General features: G+C 39.0%; 1 protein-coding gene across 3 annotated transcripts in view; it reads left to right on the top strand.

Moving 5' to 3' along the window:
• Positions 1 to 1434: 1434 nt before the first annotated feature.
• LOC137298260 (alkaline ceramidase 3-like) overlaps positions 1435 to 21497 on the top strand; it is a 28551-nt gene continuing 8488 nt past the window's right edge. For all 3 annotated transcript variants that reach the window (XR_010957731.1, XR_010957732.1, XM_067830438.1), the window contains exons 1-10: positions 1435 to 1564; positions 8817 to 8927; positions 10680 to 10732; positions 11937 to 11989; positions 12413 to 12494; positions 16832 to 16867; positions 17179 to 17234; positions 19080 to 19181; positions 19708 to 19812; positions 20321 to 20366. Coding sequence is in view for 1 of the 3 variants with exons in the window: in XM_067830438.1 (XP_067686539.1) it covers positions 1471 to 1564; positions 8817 to 8927; positions 10680 to 10732; positions 11937 to 11989; positions 12413 to 12494; positions 16832 to 16867; positions 17179 to 17234; positions 19080 to 19181; positions 19708 to 19812; positions 20321 to 20366 (738 nt within the window). In the remaining 2 variants the exon portion in view is untranslated. The remainder of the gene's footprint in view (positions 1565 to 8816; positions 8928 to 10679; positions 10733 to 11936; positions 11990 to 12412; positions 12495 to 16831; positions 16868 to 17178; positions 17235 to 19079; positions 19182 to 19707; positions 19813 to 20320; positions 20367 to 21497) is intronic.

Below are 21497 nucleotides of genomic sequence, written 5' to 3'. Positions count from 1 at the left end.
TGTACAAGCACTACTTTACCCAGGGAGCCTATATAGAGGCCTAGTGTAGAGTATCCCTGCTTTACCTTATCACCAGAGCTTGGATATAGGCTAAGCAGCTTTGTCATGATGCAAAATAAATGACCAACAACACGTTAAATGAGCGAGTGAGGGGAGGCGTATTGTTGAAAACCTGAACACCAAATTAACCTAAATAAGACAAACCCTCAGGAGTAAGAAGACAGTACATAAATAGCGAGTACTTGAAATGAATGACCCCAAATTAAATTATCAGTGCCCTATAAAACAAGGAACTCTTTAAATTTACTCTCTCTGGCTGTATGTTTCTGCTTGTCTGTCTCTCTTCGACTGTCTCTCTGTCTGTCTGTCTCTCACCAGCCGCCGTCTCACTTATGGCAGAGTTTAATGAGCTAATCGGTGCATTGTTGGTAGAAGTAGGCACATGACCCCAACATTAATCGGTGTGATACCAGCTGCTGCGCGTCCATTACCTGATGATGTAATGGGATAATGGGACATGAAGGCTCATACATGTCTGCAACCATAGGCCTTCTTCGTGTTGTAACAGGGAGCGCACAGATCGCCAAACTTTCCAATACGATATATGTCCACTGACGTCCCAGAGGGAGTGAGTGAGTGAGTGAGTGAATGAGTGAGTGAGTGTCCCGTCACTGGCATATGCTTGTACAAAAACTGAATATGAATTAATACAAGTGAGGATTATTGTAATAGTTGAATGTTCAAGTAGTAATAGAATTAATGTGTGTCAAGCATGTGAACTAATGTGTGTCAAGCATGTGCACTATTTTTTAAGCAGCCCCTATCTGAAGACGCAGAAACGGTAAAGGTCTGGTATTTACATGTACAGGTGCTGAATATGGTATTCATGGATATCTTGGTAGTAGTTGCACATATTCAGACCGCCATATTAAGGTGCTATTATACTTACCTACCTGGGAAAATGTCTATAATGAAGCAGTCAAAAGAGGGAGTGGAGAACCACTTTTCAATTTTCTAAAGTACATGATGGTGTTTTATTTCGGAACTATAGTAGGATAGTTTAATCAAATACGGAGTTATGCAGCGAACACTGCTTTCTCCTAAACTCCCACGTCCCTTAAATACAACGACCAGTTACTAAATGGACCAGTTACTAAATGTAATTTGCACAGTAATTGTCTAACACGTAAGAAACTATACGATACGGCTGTTTGTTCCAGTGGAAACAATAGTTTTGACCATACATTACATCATGCGTGAATGGATCAAATGTCATATATCCAGCCTTTTGTGATATCTTCAGGTAAATTAACATCTCAAACAGGTACATTCAGATATAAATGCGCCATTCGCTGTGCAAGCTACTCTACAACAAGTCCCACTGACCGTGTTACGAGTCGAGTCGTGCTAGTCCGGGAAGGGTCCATACTCGAGCTTCTATCGATCGCGTTGCCATTTTCACAATCAAACATGGCCCCAACGGATGGGTATTGGGGACCTGTCACTTCGACACTGGACTGGTGTGAAGAAAATTATGTCGTGCTTCCCTTCATCGCAGAATTTTGTGAGTATGATACACATTATCATATTCAAAGTTTGCCCGAGTCAGTGGTTTTCTTACAGCTGATATTTTGATTTATCCAATCCGGTAGGATTTAGTTTGCAAAACGGACAAGACTAACAGCACTATTGTTTCCAAAATCAATATATGTCTGTCAAGAAGTATTTGTTTGGAATGTTTTCTCAGTGAATACTGGTCATCGTGTATACTTAGTCGATATAGATAATTCAGTAGTAATCCAGTGAGTGATAGTTATTTCATTGATTAGTGTTATTACATCAGTATGTCAAGTACATCATGGTACAACTGATATATACTAGGATTGAATAATCACATAGATCCTGTACCTGTATCTTACTGTCCTATAGACAGCATATTTGACTTCACCCTTTGTGGGAACTGATAAAACAGGACAGGCAGCAGTTCCTGAAAATAAACCATTCCTTTTTTATTTTCTTTGTTGTGTATGTGTTTTATAGTGTTTTCAAAGGATGTAGGGATACTGAGGAGTCAGTGTGAGTGAGTGAGTGAGTGGGTTGGGTTTTGTGCTGCTTTGTTTAGTACTGTGAATGTGGAAGATATCCGTGCTTACACTGTTTTGTCCACCTCAGTTCACCGGGATATGATGTAGATTTTGACTTTGCAATATGCTGTCATAATATTTAGCGTTAGAATTAGACAATAGAAGGTTAATTTTGCTTATATAGAATTTAGGTAAGGGTGGACAGTTGTTAATATTCAGATATCTGTAAGACCATCTATTGAGCTAACATGTGGGAAAACTCAAGCAAAAACTCTGGTTAGGCGAGGTTCAGCTGTATAGGATAACACATGACTTGGAATGTTATTTTGTTTGGTCTGTTTTTCATACATTCTGACGGAGGTATGAGTTGGTTAAATATTCATGCAATCTGGGCCAGTTAAAATAGATATATTTCCCTTTGGAAATTTCTTACACAAGTTCAATCAGTACACTTAGATCTGAATTAGATATGATGTTAGTGGTGGGGAAGTTTAGTTTCTGCTCGTCATGCTGAAGAGACGGTTTGAGTCCCCACATGAGTGCAGTGTGTGAAGCCCATTTCCGTTTTTCCTGCCTTGATATTGCTACAATATTGCTAAAGACCATGACACAGAACCAAACTCACTTCCTCACTCATTAGATGTATTATGATATACATAATCCCATCATTCAAGAAGCAACATTTTCAAGTACTCTTCGTTTTGAAAACATAGCCTGTTTGCAGTTTAAACCCCATAATGAACCTGGAATGTCTTGTATTGTTAAGAATATTGTCTGGAATGTGCTTGTGAAAGAAATGGAGAATTGTCTCAATTCTTTGTCTGTGGACCATCTCATGAAACATTTAATTTTTACTCACAATTGATGAGAAGTAAGATGAGATGGAAGTACTGTTTTTTTGCTCTCTGCACTGTTGTAGCATGTAATTTGTATGAGCATTGGATGTAGAGCAATCCTGAAATACATGATTACAAGCCTGTTCTCATGGAGTAAATTTGCATTGTGAAGGTTGCGATGCTGCTATAGTATACATGTTGAGCGCAGGCCTTTTGCCACATATAATAGCTAGCTGTCTGTCTAAATACAGCTGTACATGATGTTAATGTCACTAAACATACTTACTGTTCATAAACATAGTTACTAGTCATAATTCACTTCACAAACATATTTACTGTTTATAAACATACTTACTATTCATAACCATACTTACAATTTATAAACATACTTACTATTCATAGCCATACTTACTATTCATAAATATACTCACTATCCATAAACATACTTACTATTCATAAACCACTTATAAACATACTTACTTTTTATGAACTTACTATTCATGAACTTACTATTTATAAAGATACTTCCTATTCCTAAACACACTAACTATTCCTAAACATACAAACTATTCCTAAACATACTAACTATTCCTAAACATACAAACTATTCCTAAACATACTAACTATTCCTAAGCGTACTTCTGTTCCTAAACACACTAACTATTCCTAAACATACTAACTATTCCTATGCATACTTCCTATGCAGTACTAGTGATGGGACTTATGATTCTGTTATGGGTGTGGAATCTGGGATAGAACAGGCCTCAAGCAGCCTATTGTGGTTGTAAGAGATGACCAAATACAGTTATGGTTGTTTGAAAGTGTGGCACTGTAATCTGACACTCTGAGAATTGCTCACTTAATTAATCACTTATTTGTCAGGTCCAGGTTTGATCATGTCATTGTACATGCTGCCATTTTATTGCTGGAGTAATGCTGACAGATGTGTTGAAGAACCAACACACACAGACATACATGGATATGTACACAGACAGACAGACAGGTGTGTTGAAGAACCAACACACACAGACATACATGGATATGTATACAGACAGACAGACAGGCACGTGCACACAGATGTCCACAAATTTGTTAATATCAACTGTTGGTTAAGTGTTTCACCCCATGTAAACACACTGATAGATTTGTTGCCTGCTATTTTTCCCTGTAACCTGTTTTTCAAATGAACAATCTATTTTGAGCTGCTACCTGTGCTGGGAGTACAATGTAGTAATGGGCACAGTATAGTAAAAGTTTCTGTATCAGACAGAAACCCTGCAACTTATTCAGCTTGAAGTCTGCTTTTGAAGTCTCTTTGAGAGAACCCGTGAAGGTCCCAGGGTAATACGCCTTCAGCAACCCCTGCTTGCCATAAAAGGTGACTATGCTTGTCGTAGGAGGCGACTAATGGGATTGGGTGGTCAGACTCGCTGACTTGGTTGATTCATGTCATCGGTTCCCAATTGCGCAGATCGAAGCTCATGTTGTTGGTCACTGGATTGTCTGGTCCAGACTCGATTATTTACAGACCGCCGCTATATTGCTGGAATATTGCTGAGTGTAAAACTAAACTCACTCACTCAGTCACTCTTTGTGAGCACTTTACATGAAATGTTATTTTGTTAGAAGGTAGATGTCATGATTCAGTATTCAAATAAAGCAGCAGGGATGATTCCATCCCTGTAGTGACAGGGGACAGGGGGCGGGGCTAAAGCAATGATGCTGTAGGAGTATAAGGTGTAACCTTGATCATCTGCACTGCAGCCCACAACTTTCAACACAATACAGAATGTTTCAACACGTCTTTGAATTTTTAAAGAACACACATTGCTCTAAATTCTGAAGATGAAAATTCCTGTCTGATGCTCAGCATGAACTTATAAATATTTGATGTACATGAGTCTGTGTGATTATTATGCTTCACGTTTCTGTGTGACATTGCACTTGACAGTGAAATTGTGCATACAATGCAGGTCACATAGAGTATGCATTCAAATGCTGTTCGGTTATTTGTTTACCTGGTTTATGGTTTTTAATGCAAATTTGTTTGAGTTATTTACTTGGGCATGATTGAAACCAATGGTTACGGGCAATATATATGTGCATGTGTGGTAATAAGTCAATATTATATTTTGGACATCGGTTAATGCCATGATAAAGTCATCATTGTAACAATATAATATGACTGGGTAAATCAAAATATCATTGTCCTAATGCTGATGTTATAAGTATTGTGAGATTTTCATCCTACCCACTTTTCTTAACAAGGCCCACACATTATTGTTGTAGTTCTCAACTACCAGCAGACAAGAAAATAATGCTATTTGTGTTTTCATCATATTTCCTGTTGAAATACACTGTATTCATAGTCCTTTTAACATAAATGCTTCATTTTTGGGTACAGCTGCCCTAGTCTCTAAAAGCATTGTAATTTGCTGTGCAGAACTTTGTTCTAGAACTATATACTGCATTACACTTATGATCCTGGTTCTCCACAATCATGGTTTCATCAGCACCGAACTGGTCCCAATAGGTTTCACCAACCTGGCACCTACAGGTTTCACCAAACTGGTCCCTACAGGTCTCACCAAACTGACCTCCACAGGTTGTCAAAATGGCTGTCACAGGTTTTGCTAAACTGGCCACCACAGGTTTCACCAAACTGACCCCTACAGGTTTCACCAAAATGTCACCTACATGTTTCACCAACCTGGCACCTGCATGTTTCACCAAACTGGCCCCCACAGGTTTTGCCAAATTGGCTGTCACAGGTTTTGCTAAACTGGTTGCCACAAATTTCACCAAACTGATCCCTACAAGTTTCATCAAACTGGCCCACATAGGTGTCACCAAACTGACCCTTACAAGTTTCACCAAACTGACCTCCACAGGTTTTGCCAAAATGGCTGTCACAGGTTTAACTAAACTGGCCATCATAGGTTTCACCAAACTGACCCCTACAAGTTTCACCAAACTGGCCCACATAGGTGTCACCAAACTGTCTACCACAGGTTTCACCGAACTGGCCCACATAGTTTTCACTAAACTGGACGCCTCAGGTTTCACCAAAGCTGTTATGTTATGTTTTGGGCTCAGGGGACATGCACAAATATAGATGATACGTCAACCCATGTCTTCCTCATGACCAGTGAACAACTTATAATGGCAACTGCGAAATGAAATTGTCATCTCTTTTGATTACTTTTTGACTGTAGTTTACTTTAAGATGTAGAATTTCTTTAGTGGCTGTGAAGAGTGAGGTAAGAAAAGCTTTTGACATTTCACATCACAATTGAAAATTCAGCATGTCCAGGGATTCAGAGACAGGATGTACATCCTTAGTGTGAGGTACTTGTAACTAAAACCATTATCCAATTATAACACCTGCAAAATACCTGCATACATGTTGACATGGAAGACTGAGGATTTTGAGTATCCATCAGCTCACTTTCTCTAGTCGTGTGTATGACTGTGTGATGGACATATATGTGCTGCTAGGTATGAGTGAAGCAGACGTAGCACCAGCAACAACACTTTGACATGTGTACAAAGTACAACTGAAGCCCAAGTATTGACCAGTGAAGACAATTTTAATTTTTTTCATTCTCTTAGTATTGTAATATTTGTCTTTGGTCCCTTAACTTAAGATGAAAAATGATATGATACGCACAAGTGTTGTTGAGGGCTGTATTTGTACACTGAATTAATTACAGTCAAATGTACTGCCTTTTAAAAGACATGCTCTTTCTAAATACAATTTTCTATGTTTGTGGTTCAGTGCTGTACTGAGCAGTATTAAAGCTTATATGGCAGCTTGTAAGTATACTCAAGGAAACAAATAAGGGAACACATGAAAGTGCAAGTGTTCCTTTATTCATTTCCAGAATTTTACCCACACTGCAATATATACCTTGTGAAGAAACCTGGAAAAGAACAAGGGAACACTTGTATTTTGATGTGTTTCCTTACTCATTTCCATGATTATAGTGGAATCTGGACCAGACCATACAATGACTAGCAACATGAAAATCAGTCTAATCAAATGGTGCAATGACATGCATAATTTTGTATCAGAAATTCTGGTGACCTGATACTATTAGTCGTCTTTTATAATAGCATATGATTTCTCTAGGCTCTTTAAAATGTCAGACAACTTAAAGGCACTATTGAATGTCTGACAGCTTAGAGGCACTATTGAATGTCTGACAGCTTAAAGGCACTATTGAATGTCTGACAGCTTAAAGGCACTATTTCACACTACACTTCTCCAAGAGGAAATACTGCACTGCATTTCTCTCAGGGAAGCTACCATATAATTAATTCCAAAAGAAATGATGTATTTATGTTTTCATATTGAATGAAAAAGTTTAAATGAGGTAATGCAAAGTTACATTAAATCAACTCTTGCACCCAGTTCATCCCCATTGAGTAATGGCCTTTCGAGTGCTGTTTATGAATATCGTAAAACTCATTTGGAGAGAGAACTCTGTCCTAGACAAAACGTGTTCAACGTATGATTGAAACCAATTTATCAAACACTGATACTACCATGAGCGACAATAATAAGCTGTTCACTGGTCACAAAGGGGGCATGGGTTGATGACCCCATGCTCCCACCCCCCACCCCCCTGGGATCAGTGAACAACATATTCATCTTACTGAACACCTCCATGTTAATTTTGAACTGCTTGAAGCATGGGTATCCAATCATACATGTCAGCAACCTGTGTGTATCAAATGTTTCAAATCTTGTATCATGCTTTTTTCCCCACAGGTATTGTGTTAGTAAACTTGATGCAGTGTCATTCCTCTTCTTAATATTCACATGGACTACACTTGACCATTTTGTAAAAATTTATTAATTGGAATGGAAAGAAAATCTTTTTGTAGCTATATTTTGCAGATGACACAAGAAAAAAACGAATTTAGAGTTATCTCCCTTTAATCAATTTACATTCACAAAGCATCAGTAATTTCAGTGCATCCTAAACAACGGACCAATGAAGGTCCTAGGAAGAGCAGGCCTTCAGCAACCCATGCTTGCCATAAACGGCAGCTATGCTTATCGTAAGAGGTGGCTCGGGATTGGGTGGTCAGGCTCGCTACCCTGGTTGACACATGTCATCGGTTCCCAATTGCACAGATCGTTTCTCATGTTGTTGGTCACTGGATTGTTTGGTCCAGACTCGATTATTTACAGAAAATGCCATATAGTTGGATTATTGCTGAGTGCGGCATAAAACTCACCTGAAATAAAGAAGTACTATCATGAAGTATGGAATGAGATGCCAGTGACAGCGGGATACATTGCAATATACCTCAGTTGTAAGTGGGCTACATTGACAATACAGTCAGGTCTTGTTAATCAGACTTCCGTAATCTGACAATTGGCTTTATTCGATGCTTTTGTTGTAGCAAATTGAATAAACATAATTTTGTCTCATTTATTTCGTCCAACATGCTTGTTAACCTGACAATTTGGTGTGCAACGTCAATGTCAGATTGTTGAGACTTGAGTATAATGGAAGAGAACTTAGCCAGTCAGAAAACGACATTTATGATATGATAATTTTTTGTGTACACAGCAATTTTTTATGTCCCACGTATGACAAGTATTCTCTTTTTGGAAGCAGTTAGGATCAAGGGTTTCAGTTATTCATTTCAGGCAAGTCGTAAGGGCTAGGAGGTTTTTTATTGCATCTAGAGGAGCCTATAATGATTGCATATGCCCCGTTATATATAATATAGGCCAAAATATTGGTGAAAAGGTGTGACCTTGTGCCTTTATCTGTCAGTAGTCATGATAGTCTGTTGAACTGGACAGCTGCAGTGCCCATACGTGTAGAGTATACCAGCATGCTATGACATAATCTCTCTCATTGATGAAATGTTTCAGGGAACACCATCAGTAACTTGATGATGATAATACCCCCATTGTGTGGGGCGGTGCTGGCCTACAGGGAAAGGCTGGAGGCTCGCATCATCTGGTGTCATCTAGGGCTGTTAGGTAAGTAGATCAGGGGAAATCCAGCATTAAACAACAAATACACAATCATTCATGGACGTTCGAAGTAGGGTTGTCCTGCCAAGGTGCAATGGATTGTTGCTGATACTGCCAGTGACAGCCTGCTTGACTTGTTATCATGTAGCTGGGAAAACTTGTGCAGACTTGTGGAACGTGATCTTTAGTTATGTCTCTCACATATGTTGTATGTTCTTCATAATGTGACCCATGAAAATTTGGGTTAGAATTGATATTCAGTAGCCCATGCTTGTTGTAAGAGGCACCTAACGGGATTGGGTGGTCTTTGTTGACACGTGTCATAGATTGTGTAGATTGATTGGATTTGTGGATTGATCAGTGGATTTGCTGGTCTAGACTCGGTTGTTTACAATCCACTGCCGTATAGCTGGAATATTGCTGAGCGTTGCATAAAGCTAAACTCTTTCAGTCCTTCACTCACTCTTCATCATGTATCGTTGCAGGCTGTGTGTGACAAACAGTTTCAGATAGTTTTGATGTTTTACAAATTAAGAACTGGGTTAGAGATGTTTTTCATCTTACCTGTCAACAATGGAGTATTTGCCAATAAGTGATGTAGCTTTCAGTAGCCATAGCAACTGTATTTTGATATCAGTTTGCACTATTTTTCAAGGTTCCATTAATGAGTGAATTATTGCCAATTATTGGAATAAATATCTGACTGTATGTTTTGTGAATGCATTTTCTTGGATTTGTCTTATATTGCAAATGTTATTAACATGCATATTGATTGAATATCAAATGCATTTTGGGCTACATGAGTATGCTGTTTATCAATATAATCATGATAGGTAACATAATGCACTACACATATCTGTTGGCAGTCAAAAATAGTTCCTTTCTCTTCACAGCATTTGATTCCTGCATGCAGATATTAATCATTGTGAGAGTTTGTATGCCACCCAGTCACTACTTCCATGTATAGCACAGATACTTCAGACAGCTGATACACATATATCATGACACAGTGGTCAGTCCATTCCAATTATTTATACTATACGAGAACACTTGAGATATCAGTAAATCTAAAACCTTTAATGATAGTATTAGGCTTATATTTAGCATTCTACACTGCTGGCTTTGTTTTTCACAGCTGTTAATAAGTTTTCACCAGAAAATACACTTAGAGAATTACTTGCAGACAAGGTGTTCGGGGGATGCTTTCTGCAGCATATACAGCAGCTGCTTCAATAATCCCCCAAAAGTTATATTCTCTGGGTAATTTTGATAACATTTTGAGCGAAAAATTATGGTTGGAATTAGAATATGTTTGACTTAATATACTCATGGAAACAAATAAGGGAACAAATGAAAGTATAAGTGTTCCATTTTTCCAAGTTTCTTCACAAGGTGACTTTTGCAAGGTCAAGGGTGAAACTTTGCAAATAAATATAGGAACACTTGTACTTTCATGTTCTTCTATGAGTAGATATTGACATCTCACATCAAGTGACTAGTTCTTCTGTGATTTTCCATGAGTCAAGACGTTAAAAATGTCACTGACATATTTGATGCAAAAAACAATCATGTATTTTCTTCCTGAGATCGCAGTATGAAAAGGTAAGGTACGCATCAGTCTGGCTTGGATGACATTGTGATGAAGTGAGTCACTCCTTGCTGTGAAAATATCCACAGGTAAATATCATATTCCATATGATGACTTCCTTAATGAAAACTGTCACGTGCTGAGAGCTGTTTTTTTTGTTTGTTTTTCAGTCGTTGGTATTGGATCTTGGTTTTTCCACATGACACTTCTATATAGCATGCAAGTAAGCCTTTATTTTGCTTCACCTATCGGTCTTGTGTTATGTTCCCACACCCAACATCTAATCAGTGAATGCCTTGCTTATTACCCACCCCTGCAGTCCTGAGCTACATGCTGTCTATATAGGGATGTTCACATAATTACAGAGTCAGGAGGCTAATGGATTATACGTCCCGGCTGAAGAATGAAGTCTTCGACTATGTCAGACATTATTCACTCACAAAGGACAGATAATCATTGCCTGAACATTGCAATTAGACTGTGGACTGAATCAGGTGGAGGTTTATAGAGTGAGGAAGTATAAGACGCCCTGTCAGTGTTCATCTGATGTCATGCGGGTGGTGGGGTAGCCTGGTGGTTAAAGCATTTGCTTGTCATCCCAAAGACCAGGTTTAATTCCTCACATGAGTACAATGCATAAAGCCCATTTCTGGTGTTCCCCATTGTTATATTACTGGAAGATTGCTCGCTCAGTCACTCAGTCACTCAGCCACTCACACTTTAAAGACATTTTGGGAGCACGAGTAGCTCAAAAGTCACAGTTTACGCTGCAGAGTTGCCTCCCATAGGAAGGTCACAAACTTAGCATTTTGGGTTTAAATCCTGGTTGGCCATTACTTTGTGTCAAGGTTTGTAGGCACCATAGTGGTATATTTATGGTGCCTCCATTACACTTGTAACTTCCTCTCACATTACGCTGCTATATTCTGAATTACTGGAATACAGTTTTAAAGCAGCAAAAACTCATGGAAATCGTTAACTGGAACTAAGGATATGAAATATTACTATACCCCTGCTTATGAAGTGATGGCGGTAAAATGCGTTCATTCCATCCATCAGTTCATTCATCCTTCCACCCCAAGACTTTGTCGAGAGAATTTATCTTAATGTTTAGATGCAATGTTCTGCAAACTACACACATGTTTATCATTATTGCCATAGATATGTGTTTTTCTATTTTGAAGTTTATCACAATTTTATTTTTTGCTATTTCCATGGAAACACAACTTAATTCAAACACAACTTACATGTCTGACCTCTCTGACATCAAAGTCTTGTATATAAGTAACCATTAATGTTTTCCTGCCCATGTATTATGCTTCTCCATATATCCCTGTCATGGCCCTCACTTGTACATGATGATGGATGGTCACCCAGTATGTCATATGTACTTGTATACGCGTTCAGCTCATCTGTCTCTGTTACAGCTCCTGGATGAGCTGCCCATGATATGGGGGTCAGCGTTCATGGTGTATGCATAGTAAGTACTGATGATGATGATGATGATGATGATGATGATGATGATGAAGAGGCCCATCAATTTTATCTGTACAGAATATACAGAACATTATTTTTATTTGAAATGAAGCAAATACTGTTGTAATATCAAGTAGTTGTTGCCTAGTGATGTTGGTTACATTATGATCCCTGTTCCAGTCCACAAAACAAACATTATAAGCTTTCGTAACTCAACAGTTTACCACAGGCTTACAAACAATATCATGTAGCACTATGAATGCTTTGTGAATCAAACCCTGTTAAACAAGCTATTGTTGTGTTACGACTGTTGTATGTCTTACAGTATAGGAGGTACGACAGTCAAAGGGCTAGGATAGCTTTCTGAAACAGGCTCCTGGACCCTGGTCACTGTCTTGTGTTTTAACAAGCAATATCATATTTTCAGTGCCACACTTTCTAGTCCTCCACAGAGTGATCACACAGCGTTGAAAGTCTTCGAATTCCTCTACTGCAGTATTGTAACCATTGTAAGTGCCCATTTCCACATACGGACATTTTCCACTGTTTATAATCATAGCATGTGTGTACTTTTAAGTTTTACTAGATGTGTCTGAATTGCTAAGAGCTGGAGGGATGGTGTAAATCCAGCTACTGGGCCCATGCAGGAAGCTAATGTACTGTAGGTCCCCATGGTCACTAGTATGGTGATCTACCTTCAGTTCTATAGCCCATGTTTTATATTGCATTGTCTTCTTTTATCACACTGTTTTAGCTTCATGTGCTAGTTTTAAGTTTATGTCTGTGATAATCTGTCCTTCAATGGCAGATTTTTATGGTCTCAATTTATTAATTTTAATATATATATAAATGAAATTTTTCTCGTCACGATATGGCTGCGATATTGCTGATGAGATGCTAAATATTAATTCGCTCACTCTTTCATATAGAAGTTGTATTCTGGTGTCTTATGCCATGATATCATATATATATTGCTAAAAGCAGAGTGAAAACCTCACTCACTCACTCACTCACTCACTCACTCACTCACCCACTCAGAAGTTTATGTGTACTATGTGTTCCGGAAAGTCAAGTGACAAAAAAACAAATCCTGATTTGAAATATCTATTAAACTAGTGTCCACCCACTGTGCACATACACAGAAAGTGGAGGGTCAGTTTTTTTTTTGTTTAAGGAAAAGGATTCACGAGAGCTTATTTGTTTGCAGTCTTGAGCACTAAAAATTCCTGGTACACACCCAAATAGAATGGGTACATCATTCTATCCATACATGAGCTTTAGATAAAAACTATTGGTTGGCATCTGTCCAACATTTTTGTGTAGAATATGGGTATCTGTAAAATAACATGTGAAACAGTTTGATTTGAAACAATATTGCAAACTGCCATGGATTTGTGAGATATATTTAGTTTGTGATATGTTCAGATTGTGCTGCAATGGCATTTCAGGGAAACCAACAGTATGGTTGGGATGTGATATAGCTATAAATAGCTGTAACAATGCTGACTAGTTGCTAGGGGTGTCAATTGTGTAAGAAACAATTATTGTGATAGCGATTGTCTGTTTCAACCAAGTGTTGCGGTAGTTTTTGTTCTCCTTGAATTGTCCCATTTGAAGTCATTTCCCGAATGAATGTAGATGAAATAAAACAAGCTGAAGTAGTTTCCTTTCCTTTTAATAACTGACAAGAAATGTGAAACCCAGATCAAGTAAACAGTGGAAACATGAACTCAATGAAGTGAGTCTGCACCCAAATATCCTGTATTTTGAGCTGTGGATTTAGTCAAAATGTTTTCATCAGAAGTCCGTTACTACATTATCCATATTATCATAATATACTGTTGATGCATTGACGGTTTTTACTTCTACCACTGATTGATCAGAGACTCAACAATTGCCATCCATCGATAGTTCAATGCATTGTTACAGCCCAACTACTGGCCATCAGCAACTCTGAATGTGTTGTGTCATACTCAAAGGAGTTTGATGTTATGTACGGCATTGTGTGTAAAATAACGAAATAAAACATTTTATATGTTACTTGTGGTAAACAATATGAAATGTTGTACCTGATATTCAGTGTTGGTTTTCCCAAGAAATCCAGTTATTTAACTTGGCAAGACAGGAACACATTTGTTTGTTTGAAAGTTAAGATGTATTTGCATGGTTTCTCATTTAAGTATGATTAAAATCTAGTGTTTTCTTATCTGTAACTTACATTAAATGTAAAGTAGTGCACTCTCAAAATGTATGGCCTCATACTTAAATAAACCATATGAGGCCATCCATAGAGGGACATGTACAATGTCAAGATCACCTGCTGGTTTGTCAGCCAAACACTCTTTTACCTGTCTAGATGTGTCAACCAGCTCAGCATGGTCGAGGCCAGCAGGAGTCCACAGTGAAATATCACTTACAGGATAATATCCCTGTAGTCTTTGACAGTCACTAATAGTTACGTTTGTTCGCACATAATATCAACTGTCAAATATGACATTTTGGCATGACATCAGTGTTGACATTTGGAATGTAATTACTGTCCCTGTATGCTTGTTATGACAGACGTATGTACCTGCAACGGAAGCTATTGGGGGCACTGCTATTCAGTCGTACCTGTCATTACAATAGTCAGCAATCCAACTGTCTTGACGACCATACTGTCTAGGCATACCCACTGTCTAGGCAACTCTGCTGCCTAGGCATCCCTTCTATCTAGGCAACCTCACTGTCTGATAACCATACTGTCTAGGCATACCCACTGGCTAGGCAACCTCACTGTCTGATAACCATACTGTCTAGGCATCCCCACTGTCTGATAACCATACTGTCTAGGCATACCCACTGTCTAGGCATCCCTTCTGTCTAGGCAACCCCACTGTCTGATAACCATACTGTCTAGGCATACCCACTGGTTAGGCATCCCCATTGTCTTGGCAGCCCCACTGTCTAGGCATCCCTTCTGTCTAGGCAACCTCACAGCTGACAGGCATCACCACTGTTGAGGCAACTCCTTTGTAAAGACAACCCAACTGTCTAGTCGTTCCCACCATTGAAGCAACCCCACTGTCTAGGTAATGCCACTGTTTTCTCAACTTCACTGTCAAGGCAACCCCATTGTCTAGGCAACTTCACTGTCTAGTCACCCCTACTGTTGAGGCAACCCCATTATCAAAGGAACCCCATTGTCCAGGTAACCACACTGTTTATGAAAGACAACTGTCTAGGCATCCCCACTATCTAGGCTACTCAACTGTTTAGGCATCCCTAATGTTGAGTCATCCCCTCTGTCTATGTAATGCTACTGTCTAGGCAACCCCATTGTGTAGTCATCCCCACTGTCTAGGCATACCCACTGTCTTGGCAATCAAGCTGTCTAGCCAACCCTTTGTCTAGGCATCCCTACTGTCTGGACAACTGAACTGTCTAGGCATCCCCACTATCTAGGTAATGCCTCTATCTAGTCAACCCCATTGTTGAGACATCCCTTCTGTCTAACTAATGCCTCTATCAAGGCAACCCCAATGTGTACACAGACCCACTGCTGAGGAAACCCAGCAGTCTAAGCAACCCTAGTTAATACCACTGACTAGGCATCTCCATTGTTGAGGCAACCCCACTGTCTATGCATCCCCTCCCTCTAAGCAAGCCCACTGTCTAGGCAATGCTGCTGTCAAATCAACCCCACTGCCAGGGCAACCTGACTGTCTAGACAAAACCACTGTCTAGGTAATGTCACTGTCTACTCAACCCCACTGTCTAGGTAATGCCATTGTCTAGGCAACCCCACCGCCAGGGCAACTTGACTGTCTCAGCAATCCGCCTTCCATGCAAACCAACTATCTGGGCAATCTCCCTGTATAGCAACCCAACTGTCTATGCACCCCCACTGTCTAGGCAACCCAACCGCTTTGTCATCCCGTTGTCTGGGCAACCCCACTGTGAAAGCATCCAGCATGCCACATAGTTTATCTTGGCATCCAGCAAGTCATCAATCATCTCAGTGTACACAGCTTGTCTAAGTAAATTTGACTGAGATTTAACTGAGAAGACTTATTTGTGTATGCTAATATGTTTAGCACTCAACAGACTATTAAGCTTGCAATTAAAAAAAAAAAAATGAAAACCATATTTGAAAAGTGACAAGTTTGCATTTGCGCACTGGATAAACATTTAATATCACACGGTACTTCAGTGTAGAATCTTCAGTATCTCCACCTATGTACTAAATGTGGTTGTTTTTCAATGACTTGGATACACAGGTTTTGAGGCCAGTGTTACCCAGACTTTTACGATGTCAGTGTTTATTGATGTATTAATTATTTCTTTTGAAAGAACAATCTTTCACTCTTTCTTCTGTTCTTTCTTCTGTTTTCATAAACTTTTGTCTTTGGTCAGGGAAGGGTTGAGAAAAGATCCTAAATTGTATGTTAATATCTTGATAGTGAAGGATTTGCTTTTGTCAGTGATAAACTTTGTTATAAATATCAGTATACTTTAAACTAATAAACATGATAAAGGTAAATTGATGGATATGGTGAAGTGCAATGTTTCTCTCTGCAACCTGTTGTATATTTATACCCGCAGCAAATTTAGCACAAAGTAGGGGATATAGTATTATGCTCAGTCCGTTCCGTACGTACATATAGATTAGAATATCTTAAGAACCGTTGACTAGATTCATTTCATATTTGGTGTCTAGGTTTATCACAGTAAAAGAAAGGTCTCAGTCAGGTTTGGTGACCTTGACCTTCATTTCAAGCTCACAAGGGGACTTTAGCATTTCTTTGTAATTTGTATTGCGAACATGTAAACTACATATGACCTTCATCTTTTCTTCCTTGAATAGGTGTACCTGGTCAACAAGAATCCTGTGTTCCATGAGGTGAGTGTGTATCTATGTTTACGTTGCCTTGCAGAGAGGGTCAGTGCGGTATCCTTGGGGCTGGAATATTCCTGAAAGTGGTGCAACACCATACTCAGTCTGTCAGTCATCATAGAACTTTAAATAGTTCCATCGTCTTGGGGTTGTATAATTGTTTCACTGTTGTAGGGTTTCGTAACATTTCCATCATTGTAGAGATGTTAAATGGACATGTATTCAGGACTTTCAAAATCTTACTGATAACTGCATTACGAAAACCGCTGACATATCACTCTACCCAAAGACTGTTTTAGTTTCTGTGACTATTTCAGGTTGCTTACGGGTTGATGGTATTTTCCATCCTTGTGTGTGCCATCAGAACCATGTTGTAAGTACAGAAAATTATTATATCACGGTATTATGTAACTTGTATTTGAAATATTACTTGTCATACCAAAGACTTATAGTATTCCCAGAAATTATTGAGAATCATGTTGCGTCATGTAACTCATTACGTTTATTAACTTCTGGCGTTTTACTTACATAAACATGTTAAAACATCATCCTTTTCCAGTCTCAGTCTTGTTTTAGTACTTTGTTAGACCTCCTCGCTCAGCAATGCATGCCTGAATACGCCAAGGCACACTACCCATCAAAGTTTGTAGGTAATCGTGTGACAGGGTATCCCAATATTGGACCACCTCGGCCTTCATATCTTCAATAGTTCTCAGTCCCTTTTGGTTTATTCTGTCCTTCATGACTCCTCACACATTCTCAATGGGGTTTAGGTCTGGGCTGTAACTGGGCCAGTCTAAAACTTGAACATTTTCGCCCGACAACCACTGTTTTGTGTAGCGCGCAGTGTGTTTTGGGTCATTATCATGCTGGAAAATCCAATCATCTTCATACAATGTTTGTGCTGTCGGAAGAAGGTGACCATTTAGAATGTCAACGTATCTTTCTTTTGTCAAGTTTCCCGTGAAAACACACAATGGCGTCACTCCGCGAGCCGATATGCCACCCCACATGTGAAACTTCGGGCTATGTTTTGGTCGCTGGTAGATCGGTTTGACAGTATCTTTGGTCCAAATTTTCACACAATTAGGGAAAAGCCAAACAGAACTTTCATCCGAAAAGAAAACATTATCCCAATCTTGATTTTCATGAGCCCGACACCAGTTTAAATGTTTTTTCCTTTTGTGCATCTTTCATCAACGGCGAGGGAATTCCACGTTTTTTCACCCAATTAAGTCCCTGTAATTCCTGCCTAACTGTTTCATTGCATACCTGAGGACTTCCTCTGCTAATCATTTCATTTCTGATGTTCTCAACAACACTTTTCAATTTGCCCCTACTCACAATCTGCCCAAGTCTTCGGCGATCCACAACTCTGAATTTCCTAGGCCGACCTGCCCCTGCTTTGTGCTCTATCCCGGTTCCTGTTTGAATATTCTTCAAAGTTCTGTATACTGTAGACAGAGGAATACCATGTCTACAAGCTAACACTTTAGCATCAGCCTCACCCCTTTCAAAATCATCTAGAATGAGCTTTCTTTTCTCTCTTACTGTAAATTCTGCCATGTCAACACAGGAAGCCGTCTGCATACTAAATAAGGGAGATAACTCTTGACGTAATGAGCTGCCTTCTAAGCCTTCAAGAGTTGTCTCCCTTATTTAGTATGCTTAGTGCATAGTGAAAGCCCTTTTTCCAATCTTAGCATCATTAGAAAAAAACACAAAGATTTTCTCAATAATTTCTGGGAACACTGTATGTTTGATTCCTACATGGATGAAAGGTGTTCTACCCATGTTGCAATATCAATGAAATACTGCTGAATGCGGTGCAAGACCTCTGGACTCATGGCATCATTGTCTCAAGGAAACATGTCTTATTATAAACAAGACAATAAGAGCACACATCATACCATGTTATAAAAGGAATTACAATTTGTACAGTCTCACTTTTCATGCTGTTCGTTTAGTTGCCACAGTGACCTTGTGACCAGCTGAGAAAAAGTACAAACAAATGATGACAGTTTCTTGCCTCATTTATTTTTGTGCCAAAAACTATGCAATTTGTTTCTAGAGTTGGTCTGTTATTTTTACAGTTTGATGTCCATTTGTTTTTATGTTAAATTGCAATTCATCAGTATCATCTTGCCTTCAGTTGACTCTAGCTCAGTCAGAGTACTTGCACAACAGCAACATGTCATTATGTCTGTGTGTGTTGCAGGAAGCATGAGCATTCCCTTAGGCTGTTCCTGATATCCACGGTTTCCTATGGCATCGGCTTCCTGTTGTGGAATGTTGACAACACTTTCTGTGGACATCTCAGGTAACACCTAGGGGCTGCATGTTGTGACAGACCTTTCAGGATGTGGAGATTCAATGTATATGCTTATTACCTATGAGGGTGAAAATAGGTCATGGTGACGTGACGTCATGAAGAATGTTATGACATCATGTGTGCATGTGTGGCAGTTTGTACTAGTTCAGTCTCGGATCATTGAGATACCATGCTGGAGTTAATCATGAATACCCCACGCAGACACATTATACTGACTGCGAGGTGACCAGTCTTTGTTGTACCGAGTACCAGGCAGGGACCAGCAGGTGCCATATCTTAGCGTCTATTGGTGTGAAGCCTCTGGGAATGTTTGTCTTGGGATGACAAACCAAGGCTTATTTAAATCTTTTGCGTAGTTATCTCACCTTTTTTCTCATGACAGTGTGTTTGTAGTCAGTCAGCAGTGCGTATAGCTGGAATATTGATGCATAGGTTATCATACCCATTGGATGGTAGTTGGCAGTTGGCAGACTTGGGACATGAGAATGTTCAAGGTGTCTTTCTCCTGTTGCAGATATGTCAGGAAGAATGTTCTAGGTGTAGCAGGACCAGTAACAGAGCTACATGCATGGTGGCATATACTGGCAGGCTTTGGAACCTATCTCTCCTTTCTCTTTGTGTAAGTATTGCCACATCATTTGTAACAATATCATGTCAGCAGCTTAAAAAAATGAGTAATACTCAAAAATCAAAAACCAACAAAAGTGTGAATCAGATAGGTCAGTTTTTATGACAGCTGAATAACTGCAGATTCTTTAGAGACAACTGTTGTATGACATTACAGCAGTGTGCAACATACCTACTGGCCCGCTAGCCCATGGCTAGTAAAAATCCAATTGGGCCAGTACTTCTTGAAAGTAATGGGCCCAGCTGGCTAGTGAGTTATCCTGGGGTCATTTTGAAACTATATATCACACTCTCCAACTTGGCTGACAGATATGAAAACTATTTCACACACTGCTTTACAGACAGGTTGTCAGTCAAATGCAGAAGGCAGAAAACCATCCTCCTTTCTTAAAGTTGTTAGTTATTTCTTTCTGGAATACTTTGATGCAAAAGTCAGTCAGTTTCATTGTCAACTTTTGTAACACAAATTTTGAACCATTGTATGTTTTGTTATTTTCCAGAACACACACTCGTTATCTGTACTTGAAGAAGCATCCAAAGATTAAGGTGAGTGATATGAAGGTATTCTGATGTTTGTAAGGACGAACCCCATGGTCAGGGGCTATATCATCTGATTGTTGTACATGAACGTTAGTGTCTTGAGTGACATCATTGCAGCTCTGAGTCAGAAACTCGAGTGTGATAGAATTTGTAGTGCAATTCTGGCTTTGACACATTGTTGCCTACTGTGGAATTCAAATCTGTTTTTCGTAATTTCATAGAATTGTGAGCTTTTGATGACCAAAATAATGTTATCTCATCTTGCTTATATTAACGCCTCAATACTTCAGTCATCAATCACCAATGTTATATTTATTTCAAATGTTATGTGTGTATAAGAAATGAATCAGCCCACATATGGATTAGTGTAGTTATGTTCAACATGACTGATGGCTGTAGTTATCTTAGTTATCTCCCTTTGTTTATTAGTCAACGTCTTCACGGTTCTGCTTCAGTGGTGACTTTTGAATTCCCTAGTTATTGAATTCAGCACAGTACTGCTTTTTACTGGTTTTATTGGCAGATATGTTTCGGCTGAAAGATTTCACTGATTACAACAGTAACTGTGTATTGGTTCCCTTGGTGAAGGCAGATTAGTTAAGGATTGACTGTTAGATTTTCTCAAGGTCAAATGAGTGTAAAGCTGAGGCTGGTGAATTTTATTGGCAAATTTTGATTTTTTTCAGAGAGAAATACATTCTTTTCAATTTTCATCCAAATAAGTTGTCTGATGAACACATGTTTGGAATAAAATGTATTTTTTATTACCCCTACATCTTAGAAATTTGGGAGATCTTGGGGGATACATGAGACAGATCTTTAAGTGGTGTCTTTTGTTGTTTACAGATATATGTCGTTTATATTTTGCATGAATTCCATGGAAACAATACAAACTGAGTCTAAAAAGACATCAAGTAACTGTCAGATGATTTGTCCTTTCAAATATGTGGGAGCCGGGGGGATTTGTCATCTTCTGATGACTCTTGTTTTGTAATTGTACAGCTTTTGTTTTCACTGATATTTTCATGTTTAAAGCATTTTGGTTGGTCCTATGTACCCCAAGCACAAAGAAGTTTTCAGTTTTCTTTTGGTTTCTAGTATATGTAGTCAGTGTTATAAATCTCTAGACTGATGATT

The sequence above is a fragment of the Haliotis asinina genome, chromosome 10, assembly GCF_037392515.1.
Source record: "Haliotis asinina isolate JCU_RB_2024 chromosome 10, JCU_Hal_asi_v2, whole genome shotgun sequence".
Classification (NCBI taxonomy): Eukaryota; Metazoa; Mollusca; class Gastropoda; order Lepetellida; family Haliotidae; genus Haliotis; species Haliotis asinina.
The sequence above is the reverse complement of the archived record's forward strand: the minus strand, read 5'-3'. Positions and strand labels throughout refer to the sequence as shown.